The sequence below is a fragment of the Formica exsecta genome, unplaced genomic scaffold (genome assembly GCF_003651465.1).
Source record: "Formica exsecta isolate Colony F162 unplaced genomic scaffold, ASM365146v1 scaffold120, whole genome shotgun sequence".
In the NCBI taxonomy this organism is placed as follows: Eukaryota; Metazoa; Arthropoda; class Insecta; order Hymenoptera; family Formicidae; genus Formica; species Formica exsecta.
Genome location: NW_021848537.1, coordinates 2,130,621 through 2,153,677, shown reverse-complemented (window position 1 = coordinate 2,153,677; position 23,057 = coordinate 2,130,621). Strand labels below are relative to the sequence as shown.

General features: G+C 37.7%; 1 protein-coding gene across 5 annotated transcripts in view; it reads left to right on the top strand.

Moving 5' to 3' along the window:
- Positions 1 to 4,935: 4,935 nt before the first annotated feature.
- The window catches only part of LOC115242445, an 81,649-nt gene continuing 63,527 nt past the window's right edge, over positions 4,936 to 23,057 (top strand). The window contains exons 1-2 of one of the 5 annotated variants that reach the window (XR_003885054.1): positions 4,936 to 5,233; positions 10,195 to 10,332. Coding sequence is in view for 3 of the 5 variants with exons in the window: in XM_029818750.1 (XP_029674610.1) it covers positions 10,732 to 10,972 (241 nt within the window). In the remaining 2 variants the exon portion in view is untranslated. The other 4 variants (XR_003885053.1, XM_029818750.1, XM_029818740.1 and 1 more) reach the window with 4 other exon arrangements.

Here is a 23,057-nt window from a genome sequence, read left to right as displayed (position 1 = left end):
AATCCAAAGCGACGGACCGAGCGCCGCAGAATTTTTATTCACGGAGCATCTTTAGAGATACGAGATCAAATTAGATCCAGACGTCAGATCAAAATATACTTTTCTTCGCGCGCGTTCCTCTTCTCTCGATCTTTTTTCCGTACTTTTATTCCATTTTACCGCCGACAGCAAATATCGCGAGATCATGTCACGGTGTAAAACATTATAATAAAAAATTATTATAATTAATAGCGGCAACGAGAGATTACATTTCTGTAAAAAGAATTTTTTTTTTATTATTTTTTTTTATCCTTTTTTACATGTTAATTAATATTTAAAGAGAGAGTTTTGAATGTTGTATAAATTTTTTACATAAATAGAAATATAATTATCATCGAATATTTTGGGAAAATTGCAAAATGTCAATTATTTTAAAACGGTAAAAGAAAGTGTATATTTTACATACAAAGCGTCAGTCACGTACTTATTTATTCATATTTCATTATAACAGAATGAAACAAAAATTTTTAATTATATTTATTTAAATTTGAAATTCACCGCTTCATTATTGCAAAATTTAAAATGTCTCTTATTTACATTATATCTTATCGTTATATAATAGATATATATCTTTAACATACATTTCACAGAGAGACGTACTTTAATAATATTCATCAAATCAAATTACTTTCCGGTAATTAAAAATGAAAGAAACGAAGAGAGAAAGAGAGAGAAATTCGCGAGAAAAGAGGAGAAATGAGGTGATGGAACAAGAAACGAAGTGAGGAAAGGGCGAGACGAAGGTGGAGGCAAGAACGGCTCTCGGAACTGGGGTTCGAAGCTCGGAGATGGAAGGAATATACTCGTAGAATTGCACGTGATGCGAAAATTCGTTTACATGCTGCCGAGACTGGCATCCCTATAATGTCTACCAATGCCGCGCATTCCATTCTGTTTGGATGACGAGTATTCCCGAGACTTTATACGAGCGTACATATCTCGCGTTGCGGATAGATAAAATGCTATGGCAACCTACGCCTATTTTTATGATTTTAACAGCGTCTGGGATACCACATTACTCGTAATTTTTTCCAATTAATTGCATTTTTAAAATAATAAAACGATCTTGGAATATATATATATTTTTTTTTCTATCAATATTTATTTAATTTATTCTGAAAATGTAAAATGTGTTGGGGATCTCTTTGCAAACTCTTTCTCACAATATATGAATAAGTTGAATGAACTTCTCCATTTACATCTCCGTCTTTCCCGACCCTATTTCTCGACTGCAAATGTAATCGAATTTCGCACGAACGTCTAATGGCTGGATTTTGCGGGCTGCGTGACTTCTCGATCGTTCTGTATCGTCCTTCGCGTTCGGGGGATGAATACGAATGGCGAGTCAACGGGGTGTACCTGTTGGTAAGCAGAGACGCAATATGGAATATCGAATGCACTGACTCGGCTGTCTCGGCCAGACATCCACCTCCCTCTCGTAGCCCAGCCACCGGATGCATCAAATGCACCAAATGCAACGCGATAACGTCACTCACAGGGACGTAGGGTCGGTAATTCGGCAACGACGTGAAAGGGACGAGAGTTCGAGGTAGCTCTGTACTCTCCCTGCCTCCCCCTGCGATCGGTCCAATTGGCGAGTAATTTTCGAAATTGGCCTTCCAGAACGACGTCCGCGATCTGTCGATTCGACACACTATAACCACATTCGCAAAAATCCGAGGGTTGGCGAGAATGAATAATCGTTTCATACATCAAACCTAGCATCGCAGAGGGAGGGATGCTCGACAACCGAAAAATAATGATCCATACCGATTTAAAAGCTGGAGATTTCGCATGTTTTCAGCTGCGTTTTCATCATGTCTATGTCAAACTGCAAACAATGTTTTGTATTTCTGTAAAAAAAAAAACTCCCCGTATCCTTAAAATTTTAAATTTATAGACTTAGAAGCTCTATTATCTCGGGCTTTTGATGATTTTAAGATATTTTGTGACGTATAGTCTGCGAAGCTGTCTCAAAGTTTGAATATTCTATATTCCGGGTTACTTATCTCCGCTCTGTCATTCACAGCCACAGGCGAACGTATACCTAGCGAGTTAAATGTCTGATTATCATAAATGTTCGGGCGCGATGATATCGTCGATACACGTATTGGCCATCCCCGGTTCTCGCCTCGGCAGCGAAGAGGTTTGTTTGCGATGAGAACGTGCCGAGAAGCTCGCCGACGAGCTTACCGGAAGTCAAGCCTTAGGAATAACAAAGCGTCAGTACCGTCGTCGCTTCTTACTTCGGTCCCTGATATCCCTCTCTATGCAATGGATTACCTCAGAATTCTTCTCATCCCACATTCTGAGATCCTAAGCTATCATAGTTTCAAAGTATTCACTCTTCCACGGATAATTAAATCTTCTATATATTATAACGATGTAAATATCATGCACATAGATATATTTATCTGTCTGTATTTTATTTATATTTTTATAACGCGTTGTTATATTTTTAATTAAAAAAAAAAATAATTTGTCATAAATTTTAATTACTTAACAATATATATGCAAGTTTTGGATTTTCGAACGACAAATGAACACATTTAACAGATATGATACGTTGTGTACTGTAAAGTCATCAGGCAAATGAGTTTCGTTTAATTCCACTTTGTGACATATAAATCCTTGTGTCCCGAACCTTAGGTCCGAATAAAGGATTATGCTGTGTCGCTCGTAACCCAAACTGGAGCGCGCGTTTCATATAATTACGCTATAATAACCGTCGCAGATGTCGACTCGTTAAATTGTTTAATACATCGCCGCGGAGGATGGCGGGTGAGAATTTCCAGAGTTAATTTCCCAGCTTTCTAAAAACAATTTTAAAGAAGTTTAAAGAAAGTTTCGGTCGATTATATGCTCATTAGAAATTAATAACATCCGCCGGATATACGTTTCACTCACACACACACACACACACACACACTGGAACTGCCTTCGGTTTTATCGATGATTTACTCGTTAGTTTCACCTTTTTTTTTTCGCACGTCGGCAGAGTTTGAAATTTTTGGCACTTCCGCAACTTGACTTCTCTTGACTTTTCTTTATCAAAATCCTATGTAAACTTTTACGCTCCCCTCGCACGGATTCCGGATCCCTTATAATATGGGATTCCGCGTTCGAAGTCTTTGCTTATACATAAAGTTTTCAGCAATTTGAGAATACGAGAATAAAGATGGGAACAGATACAAAAAACCGTGGAATCTTGAGATGGAAACTGTAAGAATGCCTAGGAAAAGTATAAAGCTTAAGAATGTAGGGGGAGCGATATCTTGTTGTTTATATCAGTATCTCGGAGAAATATAGAATAAGAAGAGGAAAAAATTTGAAAAATGCACCAGTTTTTTAGTTCGAAATAATTTTATGCGTAAATTAGTGATATAAGCCTTGATAATTGTTGATACATCGCGGTATCTGTCATCGCGTAGATACACGCGCACACACGTGTGCCCTTAATAATGCGAACGAACAACTAATTAAATAAACCATGTATTCTGATAGCAAATTAAATTAATTATATATATATGATAAATATGACTTCTCCCCTCATATCCGCCAGAACTATTTATATATATATATATTTAAAACCAAAATTTACTATTGTTTAATATTGTATAATACACATCGAATTAAGTCTAACGAAAATAGCTATTGTTTTCACATCGAAATATTAGACAGTTATATACATATTGAAAATTAGATGTCAGTCAGATAGTAAATTTTCTCTCTTTCTAAGAGAGATAATAAACACTTAATAATTTATGATTTTATTTTTAGACTTTATAATTTCCTAAACATACATATTTTAATACAAAGAAATGTTATTTGAGGATTCGCGCTATTAAATCAACATTTTGTTCATTTGTAACATATTGTCAAATGCGTCAATTACCGATAGCAATCGAGAAGATTAAAGTAAACGGAGATCTCCTGTAAAATTGACTTGAGACATCCATATTAAAATCCACAGATATGAATGGGGGCCATAATGTGAGGGATGCGCGAGAGATTTCGCGAGAAAAGTTTTGTCGCGCTACCATTTATTATAATAAACGTCGCGACATCGATAATAACTCGTTCTATAATCTCGCACTCTCGCCGAACGTTTGCGGAGAGACAGGGGGACGGAAGAAAGAGACTCGGCGTTCCCCGGGGGAGCACATACGTCTTCGCTTACGTTGAACGAGTTATTTTATTATCACCTTAAATTCGCCCTCCGCCTATCTCGAAATTTTTCTTTCTCGCGACGATCCATTTTTTTAATAATTTTTTAGAACGTTTCTAAAATCTTTGTAGACTCTTTAGGCAACTTAACTTCCGGAAACAACGAGTGACTATTGTATAAACGCGTCCTTATTGTAGACAATCTGTTTAGAGTTTAAGAAAAAAAATGTCTTTTAACGTTCAAACATTTTCTCGCCTCCCGCTTTACTCTTTCCAAGATCGAAATTTCGACTTTTATTTTCCAACTTCAACTTCCAGATTCCAACTTTCCTTTCCAACTTCGAGCCCCCTTATCTCGAAATTTCAGACTCCTTACTCGTGATTCTCATTTAACATCCTGTATACTCTCAGACTTCAGCTGCTGGTACATCTTATAGTTTAAGCGGCGTGATTGCTGCAAAATTCATCAACTGTTAAATTCCTTAAATTCTTCATCTTATTTCTGACTTACTCCTCTATTTAAGGCTCAAAATCAGAATCGAAAGCTCTCGAGTGTGTGTTCTTTCCGCGAAATTTTTACGTGGAAAGCCGTCGTCGAAAATCGCGGTGGTACGAGACGTTCACCCCCTCGGCGTCGCGCTCTCTCATCCACCCTCTCGGCGCCGCTTCTGCCCTCTTCCGTCGCGACGCTCGCCCACCGCTCGGCGGAGGCGCACCACGTTTACGAAGGGCCAGTACGCCTCGGGCCGCCGGGCGGATCGAACGCGAGAAGTCGAGGCTCTCTACGCCGAGCCGCGTCGTTATCATCGAGTCGCCGATCATCGGATAATTTTCGCGCAAAATCACCAAGATTCTCTTTCTCGCGAGACCCTCGAGAGAGACACGTGTGTTATTCGCGACGTGATTCTGCTCCTCGCGCCAGTGAACTCTGGTTCGTCAACGGGGATAATGAGTAACGTGAATTGTTGATATTGTTGATTTTTCTTGGACGACGAAAAGTCACTTACAATTATATATTCTCCTGGAGGTGGGTTTAAATTATTTGAACTTTGCGTATTGATCTCGGAAAAAATTGAACATTAAATCCTCGGATTGGTTTCTACGAGATTTATCGTGAAAGATAATTTAATTTTGACAATGGATCGTTAGCTATTGAGAAACGATAATATCCGGGCTACACCCTTACCAGGAATCCTCGAAGATGAGTTCGTATTTCTGGGGTTCTGTGTATTCCTAATCCTTAGATCCCTCATCAACCACGGTGTCTGCGGTAGCGACATGATTGGCTCCCGCGTACGATATCCCAGTAATTTCGTATCACAGTAATTTGCGGGATCGTTTCCAGTAAGATTGATCATAAGGGATAATCTGGTTGTTAATACGGCTTATTAGTATCGCGTACGGTGTCATTGGATAAAGATTCGGAAAATATCAATAATATCGAAACTATGTTATCGTTTTGCGGATGGATTTGGATCTATTGTGATTTTTATATTTTCTACTTGTATCTCCGACCGGAGGATCTTTGAAACTTTTACGTATTTGATTCGTATCCTTTAAATATTGGCCGATCGCTCGACTTTACATTGAGTCATTTCTCTCAGTTTCCCTCAAATATTTGCCGACTACCTGCAGCTTTTATATCTTTTCGAATTTTCTCCGAAACTCTTTTTTCAAAGTGCATAATTTTATATCAATCGGTTGTTCTTTATACCTTCAAATATTTCTTTTAAAATTTGTAATCTTAAAAAATTACCATCTTATTTTTTGAATTCAAAAACTTGTTTGCATGATAAATCACGATATAAATTAATGAAGATTTATTTCACGCATTATCTCCTTTCAAAGGTACTTTGACATTTAGATTTCTGATTCTCCAAAAATCCTTGGAATATCGCACTTTAAGACATTAAATATTTAACTTATAAATCTGTTCTCACATCTTCATATAAATTCTTTTTCGTTAGATGTTGACATGAAACATTTTCGCATTCAGATCTTTGATTCTTCAAGTCCATCTGCCTTTAACTCTTAAATCCTTTTACGTTCGATTTGAATTTTGCGTCAACTTTGTATTGTTCCACATACTATGATATATCATCAGTTGTCGATATCGAAATCTTGATATTTCCTGTGTACTTTGACTTTTAAAGTATTTCAATCTCATTGAATCCTGGAATTTTTATATTCTTTTGCGAGCTCGCTTTATCATATATCTTCGCGGAGTCTCCATATTTTATTTTGAGATTGTCGAGAAAGCATGTTTGAAAACTCTAAAATACTCACATTCTATTAAAATATTTCTTTTATATATATTATCATTATTAATAATATATTATTATTAAATGTCTCTCGCGCATATATTCGCGTCACCCTTATTCCTCCTTTGCACATCCTTAGACACGGATGCCCTTGGGAGAATGAACCTCGGATTTTCCCCGCATATAATCTCGCGGTCGGAACACACCCTGATTCGCGCGCTATTCGCCAGGACCCTACTGGTCCTGTCCAGGATTTGGGACGAGCGGTCGCTCGTGACAGTAGAAAAATATCGCGCGCGCCCGACGCTCTCCGCTTTTTCCGCTCGGGGGTTGGCGGGAGGGTTAGTCGTCTGACACTGACACGCCGGTAATGACTTCAAAGAGCCATATGTACGGGGTGGTCCGCGTGAAACGCGGAAACGCTCGCCGCGAATTGCATTTTCGATCTCTCTCCGCGCTCCGTTACGTATGAGGCTTTAAATGTTTCTGCAATCTAATAGCGTATACGATCTTATTTTTTTAACGATCAGTGAAGTTTTTAATTCAAATCCAATTATCTCTCTCTATTTTTGCGACGACGTAATTTATGAATTTTTAGATATATAATTGTATTAATTTACATTATTATATTAATTATTTTTATTAATTAAGGTGGAAGGGAGAAAGAGCGCACACGTTATATATACGCGGAATTAAAATTGCACCGAGGTAGCAAGGATGTTCATTTATAATGCAAAATGCGTTCGTTCCATATGAACATGCTCTATTAAAAAAATCACGCATTATATGGGAGAGGTATTGGTCGCACGCAAAAAAATCTATTATACATTACACGCGGGATATTTTCTACCTCTATTTGACGTTTAAAAACTACGCCCGCAACTGCGAGCCCTTTCGGAAACGCGCTAAAACATTCGTGCACCGCGAAATCATTCTAATGCAATGTAAATATTTTCTCGCACGACGGGAATTGTTTTGCGCGGGGCAAATATTTTTCCGCGCGATGCAATCGTTTTATTACATTTCCCTCTTCTCTCTCTCTCTCTGTCTCTTTATCTATCTCCTTCTCTTTCTCTAGATTTTCCGATCGCGATCGGAAATTTTCAGGTCACGCCGGCATTTCCTGCGTCGGACGCAAGTTGCAGTTTTTTAATTGAAAAACGCGTAATTTGTAATTTCGCACTCGGGTCTATTTTTTATCCCGGGGAAATCCGCAGGAGCGACACCGAAATTACTCTGCAGCTCTTGGCGAGACTCGTCGGAAACTGGGCGCGGATCCCGAACGCGTCGGGATTTTAACGAACACTCTTTTCCCCGGTCCGTCGTCGCGTCGCGTCGAGTTTGATTAGAGCTCGCGGAAGCGGAAATCGCCCGTCGCGATGCGGAAACCGTAAAAATCGCCGTGCTCGTTCTCGCACGATTTTACGGTGACTCGGTTCCGGGCTGAAACCGAGCCGCGCTTAATATCGAGCTTAATTAGTACGGTTGCGTGCCTGCTATCATTCGTTAATAATATAGGGTATATATAGGATACGGCATGCAATTGCACTGAATTTTAAAAACTATAAATAGAGTTTATATACATTTTAATGTCGACATATATATCGATGGCTTTCGCCTTCTAAAGAGATTGAAAATAAAAATAAAGCGAAATAAATTTCAGAAATGCAAGTAAACGATAAAAATTTATTTTTCATACAATACAAATATGTTAAATGTACAGCTGATAATTCGACTTTGAAGGAAACTGGCAAATTTTGAATTGAACATTGCGCTAAAAAAATGTTTTTTAAAGATATTTTCTTAATTTCTTTCTCTCGAGGTGTTGGCTCGCGGATATAATTTATTTATTCATCTCATCTCAGCGGAAACATTCAACAATCGTAGTGACGAAAAGCTCGACGTAACGTCAAGCCGCGATTCGCTTCCGCATTGTAAAGAGAGCGGAGAAAAAAAAAACACAGATGTGAACGCTCGCTCGCGTATACGAGCGTTCTGTCCGCAACCACTTTGATCGATGATCGCCGCGTTCCTGGTGTCGATTCGACCGGATATTCCGACACCAGGATGCGTCCGCGGAAAAACAGACCGGGTTGACAGAAGCTGCTCGTTGGAAGTGTCGATGGACTTTTCCGAACCATCCGATGAGGTTGGCAATTCATTCCAACGTTTTAACAATTTTTTTGAATTCTTGAAAATATATGTTTATATGATATCGACGGTGACAGTTAAGAGACAGTATTATACACGGATGCACACACATTAGCACACATTTAAAACATGTAATATTTCTTTTACACCGAGTATATATCCTGTCAGACTAAAATTGAATTGTAAATAAACTATTGATACAATCTTTTTAAAAATAAATAAATGAATAAATAAACACACTTTAATACACGCTAATTAGAGTACTTGTTACATATGCACCGAGGAGGAACGATTGACAAATAGCTTTGAACTGTCAGAATTTTCCTCCATTATTCGATAGCCGCGAGAGAGCAGAAATCTCGCCGTAGAATTTCTGGTCTCCCGATCAGCCAATGTTCTCAAGAAGGAGTAATTACAAAAGGACGAAGGGGAGGGAAGAAAAAAGAAAAAAGCACATTGTAAGCCCCTTTCCTTCCACCTACCTCCTCTCTTAGATTACGTAGTAATGCGGGAAGTGTCGGGCGGAGAGAGGATGGTTTCAGTCAGGCGTGAATCGCGGTCGGTTCGAACTTTTAATTACGTGATACTCGGGAGGAGGCGCGAGATGGGGAAGGGAAGGGTAGGGGGAAAGGAACAAGGGATCGAAGAGAAAAAGAGGCGGAACAGACTTAAGCAGCACTCGAAACTCCTTCCTAACAAGAACCGGAAATCTCTCGAGGGCCCTCTGAAACTGCCGGTGCACCTATACCTCCCCCTTCTTCTTCTCTCCCCACCCCTCGTCCCTCTCGTACGCCGTTTTTCAATTAATTAGATCGAAGCGAAAGAATGACGTTGTAATTGCAACTGTCATCTGCAGCGGACATAAATCGCGCGCGCGCGCGTATTATGGGTCACGTCGATATAGACATTGCGCCGCAAAACGATATTTCCGTTTTTTTGTTTTTGTTTTTTTTTTTTTTTTCGTTCGCCGACTAACCGACCGCTTGTTGGAGGCAAAAACCGGAAGCGATTATTGCTATTACTTCGTTGTCGGTGGCGGGAGATTTTTATCGATTCGCGGTCAAGGGAGATACGTTTCTCGGAGCTGGTTTCGCGCCTCGGCGAGGAAATCGGGAAATATTCCGAGCATTTTTCCGCGATTATTCGCGAAAACGTGACGTGAAGTTTTCCTTTTCGAATGAGACCGTCGAGATTAGGATCGTGAAAATTTTTATTCTAAATTGATGAGACGCTCGTTCTCGGGGAAAAAAAAATTATTTACGTACTCGTACGCAAGAAGGTGAAGCCCTTTCGCGCTTTTAGAGTAAAAAGAATCATTGAAAAAAAAGTCGGAGACTCCCATCTATCCTCGATGCGGAAAACGTGGTAGCGATAATGGCGGTCCATCCTTTCACCTCTCCCGCCCTTTTTTCTTCTCTCCCTCCCTTCCCCCTTCTCGCATCTTTTTGCTTTATTTTTCAAACCGTCCGCGATAACGGCAATCGGAATTAATTTCTTCGAGAGTGAGCAAACGCGCGTTTTAATGGTTTCTCCACATAACGAGAAATCCATTAACGGACGCCATCCCTTTCAGAAGAATTCAGCATCGTCTTTTTGCATCGCTACGGTATTTTTCACCAGTATTCCGATCGCGAGCGTATAAGTATATATAGGATATTTCTTTGGATATTGAATTCCTCTCTTTCATACGTTTATGGAAATTAAAAAAAAAAAAGAACGAATTATAATAAACAATATTTTCTCCTGATTTTTCCGAGAGAAAAAATGACTCTTTAAATTCGTCGAAAATAAGATTCGTAAAGAATCTATAATCGCGAGAGAGTGCGGGATCTTTCAGACAACTCGAATCTATTAACACGCACGTGAGAGTGGAAGCAAAGGGATAAAAATTGATTGCAGGTCCGCGAAAAACAGGCACGCGTGGCAAAACTTTGAAAAAAGAGGTTGAATAAGAGAGAGATTGTTTCGACAAATATACATCTCGAAGAGATCAGCTTGAGGAAGAGTCGGCGGATATGCAGGGCGAAGGGATGAACCAAAGTGCCCTTCTCGCGTTGCGCAGGTGATTCGCTGAGAGATGTCATCCTGAGTCACCACCATTCGGGAAACGAAGATGTGCTGCTCGGGTGATGGTCCAGGTGGTATCGCGTTGACCAGATGCGGCGTCGTATGCGGCCTCGCCGCCCTCGCGGCCCTCAGCGTCGCCCTTCTGGGCCCGACCTGGCTCCATACCGAGGAGAAGCTCGCCCTGCCGAATGTACCGAGAAACTTCGCTAATGTGGTCAGCGTGAGATTCAAGCTCGGGCTCTTCAGAGTCTGCCCGAAGATCGTGAAACCCACTAACTTTACGATTCGTGAGTAACGATCATCTCTTTTTTACAGCGATTCGAAAGTAAAGATAGACGATATAATTGACAAGAACCTGACTCTACAAAGAAAAATTGTACGTTTAGTTTTTATATACAATTAATTCCGTTATGCATATATCTTAGTAGTTATTACTAGTTATTCTAAAGTGGATGGTCGATATGTAAATTAAGTCTTTTTTTTTACGAAGATTACCATGCACAATGGTTATTATTAAAGCTCTTTCAACGAATGTCATGTTATAAAAAATCATTCAGATTGCCGGAGAGCACCTAAGGTGCTTTATAGTTCATTCTCTCGAAATATATATAATTCATTCCTCTATCTCTCCCAGTTTTCTCGACGAAATCTCGCAGCGCGGCAGGTCTCGCGAAGGATTTTCAGGAACGACGAGGAGTAAACGTAAAAACAAATGACAGTGGTTGTAAAGAGAGCATAGGGGAAAGAAAGGGGGAGGAAACTGGGGGGGGGGAGGGGCAAGGAGGATCAAGGGGAAAGAGAATATTCGCGGCGCGGTTACAAGGGTGGTTGCAGCCACCCGGACGATGACAATTCCTTTTTATTTCTTTCTCTCGTCTCGGTCGCTCAGGCTCTCGACTTTTATTTCTCTTCTTCTTCCGCCGCTATTTCTTCGTCCCCGCCGACAAATCCACCACCCCCTCTGTGTCGCGTGACGGAGGTATACTTAAATGTATTCAGCGATCGAGCGATCCATTCTTATTGTTCCGCGTTCTCTATCGGGTTTCGGTTCCTTAAAGGCCACTGGTCGTTATTTATTCACCGTGATGGGCACCATCCATCACGGAGCCGAAGAACGGTTTCGTCCCGGTTTTTTTTAGATTTATTATCAAGACTTATGATGACTTAACCTACTCGTTTAGATTAAGTAAAAATATTCGACCATCTAGAACTTTAGTTTTTATTCCCAACTTTATTTTGCGACGTAAACTTTACAGCCGAAAGAACGTATAATAAAAAAGACATTGTAAAGAACGTTATAATAAATTTTGATGAGTCAAGTTAGTCAACGCTCGATCTTTAAATTGACCCAAAATTCGAAATTAAATTTAAAATTGTTTTATATTAAGTTCTCTCTTTCTACTGATTTAAAGATCTAACAACGAAAGAATTAAAGAAGAGAATTAGAGATAAAAACGGGACTAAGTTTTAATGCGCAAAGATTGAGATAATTCAAATTGAAATTAGACAATAGAAAATCCTCTAAGATTAGATAAGAATTAAACTAAATTTAATCATTTTAAATAAAACATAAATTCAAATAAAATCTTAATGAATCTAAAAGCCAACAAACTGTAAAGAACGAGAGACACAGGTTTTTATCGAGCTATATTAATTTTATTTTTCCCTTTTTTGATTTAGTGACATAATCAATTTTTATTCTTTAAATTTTTCGCATAGGCACATACAATCGGAGTTAGAAATAAACTTATTTAAAAATTATAGAATGATAACGAGGGAATTTAAGCTCTAACGCCTGTTGTTAATTATCGGTTATTTACGTTGGTGTAGTCAAGCGAGAGATTTATTTCGGCGAAACGCAATTATCTGGCTGTATTGGGAAGCTGTACACGCAGCGATTCCATAATGAAGCCGCCATTTGTGCACGCGGTCGCATTATTTGCCGATTAATAAATGATTTTATCCGCGGCGATCCTCCACGCGCGGCTAGTAATTAATATTAAAGCCGGAAATAGCCGCGGAAATCGACTTTCATCGAACTCCCGTTTCATTCGGTGATCTTATGAATGTAGAGATAATCGCCGCGTTTTCGCAGATAGAGCTCTCGATAAATCGCGCATCAAAACAATATTAAAAAACGGTCTTATAAAAACAAACAGTTTTATAGTTCTTTATTCATATTCTAAGATTTTATATTCTTATTAACATCTCCTCAACATTTTCAAATTTAAGCTTTGTACGAGATGATGGCGAAATGATTTCGACGCGTTATATTTCATCATTATAATAATTCGCACATGTTTCGGGAAAGTTTCGGAGATTGACCTCCTTTTGCATTGATCTCCCCCTTCTTTCCCTCCCCGCAAGCCTCGGGATATGTTACGGGGTAGACAGTAACTGAATTAAATTCGAAAGTTTGCTCCCGGAAAACTGTTGGAAAAACTGGTTCCGCAGAAGCAGGTTGGGTCATTTCTGCAAACAACCAGAGCTCAAGGCCATGTCCTCCTCCTTTTCTACTTTTATCTCCATCCTCCCTTCCTCCCCCTGCTTCTCGCCACTGGTAGGGATCGCGCGCGAGTTATTAGCTTAAATGAGCGGTGAGAACAGCAAGGAAATACTTTTAAGCCCGGATGGAGAGAAACGATCTGCGCGGAGACTGGTGATTCAAAGATGGCGGGTGCCTCGTAGCAACCCCTCGTAAATCTTCGCACCCCTTCGGGGCGATTTTTGCGCGCAGAAGACTTCCCCGATAAATGATCTTAACTACAAGAGAAATTTGATTCCCGAAATACGAAGCTGTGACTCATGGCGTTCGTTTCGCACAGCATTTTCGCGTCGCTTTAAAATTTTTAAGAAATTTATAAGATTATAAAAAATAAATCATAAATATTTATTTTAAATACCGTGACTTTTATGTGAATTAAATCATTGTTTTACAATTTTTTCATACACTTCTGATTTCATTATATTAATATTTTCGTTTAAAATTTATTATTCTTTAATCTGCGGGGATTCTCAACCTGCTATTTTAATTTCTGAAGCAAATATTAATTAAAGGTATAGAAAAATATATATAAAATGAAAGAGATATAAATAAATTTATATATTAATTCGTTATTAAAAGGATCTAAAGAGCTTCAATCTGGATATATTATTTTAATTCCAACGAATTTGCGATGGCAAATTTTACTTGATTCCAGCTTAACGTTTAGCGCAATTAATTTACGTTATTTCGTCGCTCTTAAATCCGCAGCTATAGTACATACTTACATAGCGGCTTGTTTCTCCATCGTCCGTAGCTATAATTCACGGTAATTCGTCGGGCTTTATTTTTCGAGACATTCTGAGAAGAGTGGAAGTTGTGAAGCGGGCGCAATCAAGATAGAAAAAAGTCGGCAAACGAGCGACTTTTCCTAGCGGTATTTCGCCGATTCCGCAGGACTAACGAGTCTTTATTATCCTCGTCATCCTGCGGAATTTGTTTCGGAGGCAGCGAACGCGGCTAGAAAGTAGCAGAGTAGTCGTAATTTTCCTCATCTCGGAATCTCAATCGTCGTTTAATTGACTAATGACAATGACGTTGAATTAAGTGATCGCGAAACGATACTCTGATAAGAAAGTTCAATGTCCCTTTAAGCTTTATTGATCAGTGTCATAAAATAAAAGGACAGTTAAATTCCTATAACCGATATTATACATAAAATAGATACCCTTTATATAGATAATATATGTACACATAATATATGACATAATTAATAAATTAATACATTCTAGATACTGAGATATATAATTAGTTATATAATTAATTATATTGAGTAATTAATATATGTATATTACTGTAATTTGCAATATTATTTGACAATAGTTCAAATAATATTACTATCTATGCAATTTGTCTAATTATTACGTGGCATACCGTGTGTCATTTATTTATTGTTACGTTATTATTACATATATTGTTAGTTATATCTTTTTCGTTTCTTAGCGCTAATTAATCGGGAACTTTGTATCAATGGAATCTAAGAAGAATTTGTTTAAATCGACGCGTGTCAATAGTTGAAGCAAGACTCGTTACGCGACGCGGCAATTAATTACTGTCTTCGTAAAACTGCGGGACGCCGACAATTTGTCTTCATTGCCGGCGCGACTTACCGAAGGGTCACGAGGCAAAGAAAAACGGGTGAAAAGTAGGAGGGTATATAAGAAAAGAAGGAAAGAACAGTATAACGTGTAAAATCGAACAAAGAAATTTATTAGGATAAAAATTACAAAGACATAAAAATTTCAAGAGAGAGAATTTTAGAAATATACAAATTTCACGTTCAAACACGGATGTACAACAAATGTAAAATATCACAGATGAAATGAACTGGAACGACGCGTGAATCGAACAACAATTTAATCGTTATAATGTAAAACAAAAAAAAGAGAGAGAGATCCAATGGGGTACTTATTGTGCGCGCAAAGATCTTCATGTAAATCACCTAATCGCGATGCTGCTCGCCAGTTTAAAAAGCAGATTCGGTATAAATCGCCAGGGCCGGAGCATCGTGCGGCACGATAATAAGGTTATTTGTAATTCCAGGACCGGGGGCTGATCAAATCTTCCTAATTTCCTGGATCCGCTCGCTTAAAATTCCGCTCGCAGGACGCGCCCGTTCCTCTCTCGCCATTGTTGCGGAAAGTGTCTGGAATTAGAGAGAAGTCGAAGTCACTTGTAAGGTCTCGAAATAATGATCGGTGCTGTATTAATTTCTAACGCTTTTCGTTGCGCGAATCTAATTGCCTCGAGATACCGGAAATTCGTGAACAATCACTTCGCGCGCAGAATTATTCTCTTTAATATTGCAATCTGTTTATCTCTTTTACATTTATTAGCTTCATTTATTTTATATTGCTTATAATTTATTATATAATTTATATTTTATATTTATTTTATTGGTAAATATTTATCCTTATTTATCCTTACACAGTCAAAAAGCGCTTCTGGTCACATGTTTAAAAAATAAGAAATATTTATCATTTAATTTGTAATAAATCGATTGATTTATTTTATTTAGATCAAAAAGCAGAGTATAAATGAAGAAGCAAAATAAATACGTGGATCGATATAAGCACGGGACTGAGATATATAATGTCATAGAATATAAGAAATAATTAATAATTAGAATAACAAATTAATTTAAAATAATCCGCAATAAATTTTGTGATAATTAGTTTACGTTGTAATTTCGACATGATCAAACTGAGAGCTCGTTCAGGGCGATTAAAACAATGCGGCAAGAATCCCTAAAATTCCGATCCAGCAAAATGTATTCGCGATTAAATTAATAGCAAACAAAGTCGTCAATATTCCGCACAGCTCGCTTAAAACGTCGTAACGTTTCGCGAAGCGTAAAATTGCGGCATTATTCCGGTTGCATTCCGATGCCGAAAACATTGCTTCGCGAAATCGTCGCCGTGCTTTAACGCACCTACAAATTGCACCAAATAATCCCTTCTTGTTCCTGCTATTTATTTCAAATTCGTCTTTAACGTTTCGTAACAAAATTATTCTTTGTTAATTTAATTTAAACCGTACAACACAGTTTCTTGCTGCAACGATACATAAATTATTTTAATACAAGTGTGATTAAATTACTAATTATATTAGTGATAAAAAATATAATTTATAGTGATATTTAAGTTATAAATATTAATAGAGAGAATGAATATTCTCGTATCTTGTCGCAACGATTCGTTCACAAATATGAAGATTGTAATCTCGTAACTGTAAATCCGAAAAGATTTCCGCGCGACGTTGCGAGAAAAACGAAGAGAGAGGCTTGGCATAAGCTCTTCGAAATTTATGCGACGATATTTCTACACGTTTGAAAGGTGGAACGAAGCCGGTCGTTGATAAATCAAGCTTTAATGCAGTACACATGCGATTCCACAATTCTGCTCCAATATTTTCTTTCCTGTCAACATACCGTGCGACATGCTCCAAACAGATCTCTTTCGTGCATAAATCATGTCTTCACAATTATCCCGGTAACCGTTTGTAAAGTGATGCAATTTCTTGCAACTTGGAAAGGATATAATCAGAAAATTTTGTTAAATTATCAAAAATATGGTATTATGTAAGTGAAACGGCATTTGAAATATTTATCATCTAATTATATAAGTTTGAATTTACATTACATGTAAGAATTTGGAAAATTGGAAAACTGACATCTTGGAAACTTCAAAATATGATAATATTGAAAATCTCACAAATATATATATATATATAAAGAGAGAGGCTTGGCATAAGCTCTTCGAAATTTATGCGACGATATTTCTACACGTTTGAAAGGTGGAACGAAGCCGGTCGTTGATAAATCAAGCTTTAATGCAGTACACATGCGATTCCACAATTCTGCTCCAATATTTTCTTTCCTGTCAACATACCGTGCGACATGCTCCAAACAGATCTCTTTCGTGCATAAATCATGTCTTCACAATTATCCCGGTAACCGTTTGTAAAGTGATGCAATTTCTTGCAACTTGGAAAGGATATAATCAGAAAATTTTGTTAAATTATCAAAAATATGGTATTATGTAAGTGAAATGGCATTTGAAATATTGGAAACTTCAAAATATGATAATATTGAAAATCTCACAAATATTTGAATTTAAAGAATCTATATTTCATTGGAATTAAATGAAGTTTAAAATTTTAGAGTTCTAATTCTATATGTAAACTCAAACTCCATCAATTCTTTATTAATTTTAAAAGTTTAAATATTTATTTAAAAAAAAAATGTGTTTACATCATGCTAAAGACAAGTATATTTTAAGACCGCATACTTTAAGGCCGCTATCGATTTTGCAAAGGATCTCTCAATACGTGCACATATATGAACATGCGAGCTAGGCTCGCATGTTCATATATGTGCACGTATTGAGGGCGTCCATCTTTCGATGTCTCGCAAATTACACATCCCCTTTGATCTTACTGACCGCAAACTTGCCCGGACCGACACGTCTGATACATTTTTCTCATCCCTTGCTCTCGATTAGACTTTCGCGCGTCAAAGGGTAAGTTAATGAAAGAGCAAGAATGCGTCCGCCGTAATTTTCGAAAGGACGAGGAAAAAGGATGTTTAATGGTATCAAATTCATTATACATATATTGAGAGGTGCCGAATTAAGAACATTGTGGAATTTGTCTCAAAATAAGCGAAGAATTATACAGATTGCATACTTTTCAAGTAAATGATATATTTATATACATAATATATACGAGATAAAAGTCGTTATAAAATTATCTGATAAAAACTATAAATTAAATAAATAAAATAAACTCATTTTCGATGATCTACAATTTCGCAAAAATTTTGTGAATCTATTTTATATATTTATAATTTTATGCATTATGTAATATACATATAGGAGCATTGAAAGAGTAAAATACACAATACATATCAAGATAAAAAATACATATCAGAATACATGCATATATTAGGATATCTGGTGCGTAAAATTATAAGTAGATTTTGTAAATCATCTAAAAAATTCAAATAAAAGTAACTTGTGTGTTATCTTCGATTATTATTCCATCTTGTTCGTAAACGTTATCATCTCGGCGAAAGAATTTATGTGTCGCGGATCATATATAAATTTAGAGATACAAGACGCAGAGCGGAGTCAAAAATTGGGAATTTCGGAAAGGCGGAAGAATTCCGCGAGGCGATTGATCCTGCAAGAACCATACGTCGCGTCTCCCACCTTACCCTTGTGTTAACACACTCGACATCGCGGCGCGCGATCGACGTGCTCGGCGACTTTTCGGAGTTCGTGGTTTCGGAAAATCCAGGAAAATCTTGGGGATTTTCCGACGCCGACGAGTAAAAAGGGAAAGAATGTCGTGGGAGCCGAAGGAGGGAGAGATAAAAGCTGATGGTATGGGTAAAGCAGTAAGAAACTCGGGGGATCGCGACTACCTGATGGGTTTCGGCGTCCCATGTACCAGATGTTCGGTCTGGTTCGTGGCGTCGCGGATTCTAGAATCGACAGGATCAAGACTCGCGCGAGCGCAAAAAAAAAAAGAGAACTTTTTCGATTTACCGCCCGACAAGCGATTGCGCGTTTTGTCCCGTTCGATATGTATCGCCTGCGAAGGAGAGAGGGGTCCTGAAATTGCAGGAGTGATTTTCGCGCCGAGCGAATCGCCGATTGAATCTGACACGTAAATCGGCCGACTAATTCGAAGTATTTCGAAGACCTGTCGGAATTTTAAATTGGAAAAGCGTGAAGCTTCAAAGGGAGAATGAATCCAAAGAGTACAAAGGGTCTTGTAACAATGACGCAGAATTTTATTTCAATTTACCGAATTATATATATATATATTATGCTAACAAGGTTGTTTTATAAATGTCTCGCAATGTTGTTTTAGTTTGAAATAGATTGTAATGCAAAAACATTGTTAATTTATTTAAAATCACAGTGAGATAGATATAAAATAAATATATGATATATCAATGTCTATATCGATCCGAAAAAAATACAGTTTTAATTTCTTTTTTTTTTATGGATTTGGTACACACACGTGTATCGGATATTTTTTTGTTTAAATTTCAGCGGACCATGTTTTAATGGAATTTTGTGATTCGACGAGAGTCTCTTATCGGACAGTCGTGTGTTTGAAAGTCTCGTTGAAGGTAGACGAATACAAAGTTGACGAGAACGAACGACGTGCCGGCGCACTTGCTCGCTATTTTCGCCGGCTATTTTTTTTTAATCCCCTTTCGCGTCGAGTTTTTCCACGCTAATAACGAGCGGCGACCTCGATCGTCGCCATTAGCGGTCCGACTCCGTTCCCGTTCCCGTCGGAAGCTCGAATTAATATAGCTTTGCGAGCAAGCAACGGAAAGCCCGAAGAATTTATGTTTCGCGGCAATTAAGCCGAGACGAGCGGATTACGCGAGTCTGCGATCGTCGTTTGTGATTAAAGACGAAATTGAATAAGAGCCAATATCGGTCAACGACACGATTCAATTAGAGACTTTCAATTAGTTAGATTAATTAATTGTATATTCATAGCTTCTTTCTCCTCAAAAATTAATCTTTAATTAGTAAGCTTCTAAACATTTGAACTTTTATATGCATATAAATGCGTAAAATAAAAATTGCAACACATACAAAGACAAAATCGCTGTCGATGTTTACAAAGACGTGAGTTATTACAATTTCATTTTAATTAATTTCGCCGATAAAAAATTTGTTGCGCGCAAGAAAAGAAGAAAATATTCACTGCGAAGGAGATACGGATCTTCGTAGTCAGACGAATTTTCATAGACAAAGAGAGAGAGAGAGAGGAGGAAGAGATCTCTTTTTTTCTCGATTTAAGTACAAAAAGAAAGCGATATCATTCCAAGAGAACACGATGGGAAAAGGAGAGGGCGGTATAAAGCGAAAAGGGTGCAAGATGGAAGTAGTTCGAGAAACTTTCATTAATCCTCTGCGGCGTATTCAAAGCGTTTTAATTTCGTGTACGGCACAAAAGGATTATTTGGCTCGCCAGTACCGAGAAACAGCGTTATATAAGCTGTTCGAACAGCCGAGGGGACGAATGCATATAACGTTGTTTTATATTTTAATTAATTAAATATTTCTCGCACTTATAGATATTTTTTGGGACATTTTACTTATATAAAACTTGCTTATCTCATTGTAAAATTATTTTTTTTTCTATTTACCAGAGAAGATATCATACTCGATTTGATATTCCGGCATCTTGAAAATCCATTCATGTAGAAATGAATAACCACTAGTTCGCGAATCAGAGCGCAATAAATGTTTGAGAGAGAGAGAGAGAGAGAAACTTTGACATTCCAAACTGGTTCTTTAAGGATTGGATTTCGATATCGTCGAGCGCGGATTGACCAGACAGAATTTTGCGGAACCGCGAAAACACCATCGCGTAATTGAAATTCCACGTATCCCTCGAAAAGGCTCGATTTTTCAATCACGTATTAATTACTACGTATTCGCTCCATTTATAAAAAATGTATTAATTTAGCAATATGTGGACATTTTATATAAAATAAAGCTTTTCACATCACAGGAATATTAAGATTTAATGATCCAATGTATGTGTGTGTTGTGTGTAAAAATTGTTTTTATTTTATTCATTTTTACTCGACTTCATCGATTACTTTGGCATATTGCCTGTTCGTAAGTAACTATATTCTTGTGCAACCAGCGCATCTTTAATGACTCTCATTACAACGAATGTGTTAATAACCAACGCGGAAAAGTTCTCGCGAACGCGGTAGGTATTGTCTTTTGTTCGCTGCTCACCAGAAGCGAGTTTCCCTCGTCGTAGCTTAGGAAAACTTGGCGGCAAAGCTGCACCTTTCTTGCATCCGGCGCAAACGAGCGCCTTCGATTAATGTCGACACACTTTCTCGCGATTCGTCGAAAAACGATTCGCGCACTCGCAGAATTCTTCTCTAAAAGCAAATTTAACGCTGCGTGAATTTTCATTTAATTATTTAAATGGAAACGCGATAATAAAAGCATATCCTCCTTTACATACACAGTGAGATTACGTAAGTCCTCTTTTGTAGATTCAATACTTGAAATTATAAAATCATTGATTTTCGAACTTGTTGGTTTCTCTCGTTCTTGACAGAAGCTTAATAAAAGTTAATAAAATATGAAAAGACAAAAATCGAACACTTAAGAGTCTATAATATTTTGACTTAATGATAGAAGCGAGAAAAGGAGATTATTATTATAAGTTTCAATGAAAATATTTCACTCTGCATTTCTAATATTTAATATTAAATATTTTCAGATGAAACTAGAATAAGACTTTTATGAAATAACTTATCCACGTTTCAGTTGAACGTATCTAATAAATAAATTATTTATTTAAAAATTAATTATAATTTTCAGTATATTTAGTTTGCAGTATATTTTAAATATGTATATCATTTATATTTACTTCTTTTTACTTTTAAATACGTCAATTAACAAACAGATTTGGAACATGCAATTAAAATAATTGCACGATTTAAAAGATAATTGTCAATTATCCTTACAAAGTTTGCGCTATTATTGGCAAAGTTTCAGGCCGCTAAAGAGAAATTAACAATCGGGATTATCGTAGAACATCGCGGGCAGATTCTGCTGACGATGGTTGAACGCAACGATTGGCGAAAAGCGCGATGAGTCGTGCATTTTGCCGTGCGATCGGCGCCGACGAGCTCATTATGGTACTAACGAAGCCGGAAAATTAATTTCTCGGTCGAGTACAATCGCGGATTGCATTGTTTAATGACCGCGACGGGCGGGAAGCCGGAAGCGCCGCCGCAACGGAAGGTCGAGCCGCTTGATTACCAGTGTCTGGGTGGAGATATTATTTCTGATAACGAATCCGCTTTATCTACCCTACACCACTTTCTGAAACTTCCATCCGTTCTCCACCGGTAGCCGCGATAAAAAAAAAAAAAGCTCACAATTTGATCTTTTTTTTTTTTTTTAACATGCCAAAGCATTGTACATCGTTTTCCTTTGACAAATTTGACTTTTCTATGTTAACCCGTTTCGAAATTTCAATATCGGACATCCGATATTGTTAACGTTACTCTTTTTGGAGCTATATAATATTCGAATGATAGAATTTGCCCAATGTCAAATATAGTCATTTATACTAAAATCGATTGAAAAATATTAATAATTTTTTTTTTAAATCATGAGCCTTTTAAATAATTAAATAGTATAATAAAAAAAGGTCATCTCAACTGTGTCTGGATTTTCAAATCAAATAAGCTTCATAGTTCTACAAATATATGATACGATCTTTAATAATAAATTATTGCGATATAGATAATCGTTAAATTGATTTTGCAATGTTGAATGAACATTTTTCGTTTATACATGAGTCTTAAATATAGACAAAAGAGGCATAAAATGTAATCATTTCCATTTTTGCTTCATTTATCAATCTGTAAAGGTTCCTGCGCACATTTTCGTATACGTGACGCGCTCAAATTTCACGAATGTCGCGAATTCTGGCGCGCTTAAACTAAAGCAATTCCCCACTTGACCCAAAATGAGAACGCTTAGCGAAAGGAACGACATGTCGGAGCGAGAAAGACAGAGAGAAAGAGAGAAAGAGAGAGAGAGAGAGAGAGAGAGAAAGGATAGCTTTTATCGCTCTGCAATTCTACACTTGCGGAACGGCACAGGATATTAAATTTATTCGCGAGTCGACGCCAAGAGAGGAAGAAATCGGGCATGCTCAAGTTCTACCTTGGTCCTACGTATATCCTCCCCGCACGAGTTCCCTTTTCGATTTGGCTTGGCAGCGGTCCACCTACAACTCCCTCTCGCCCCCCC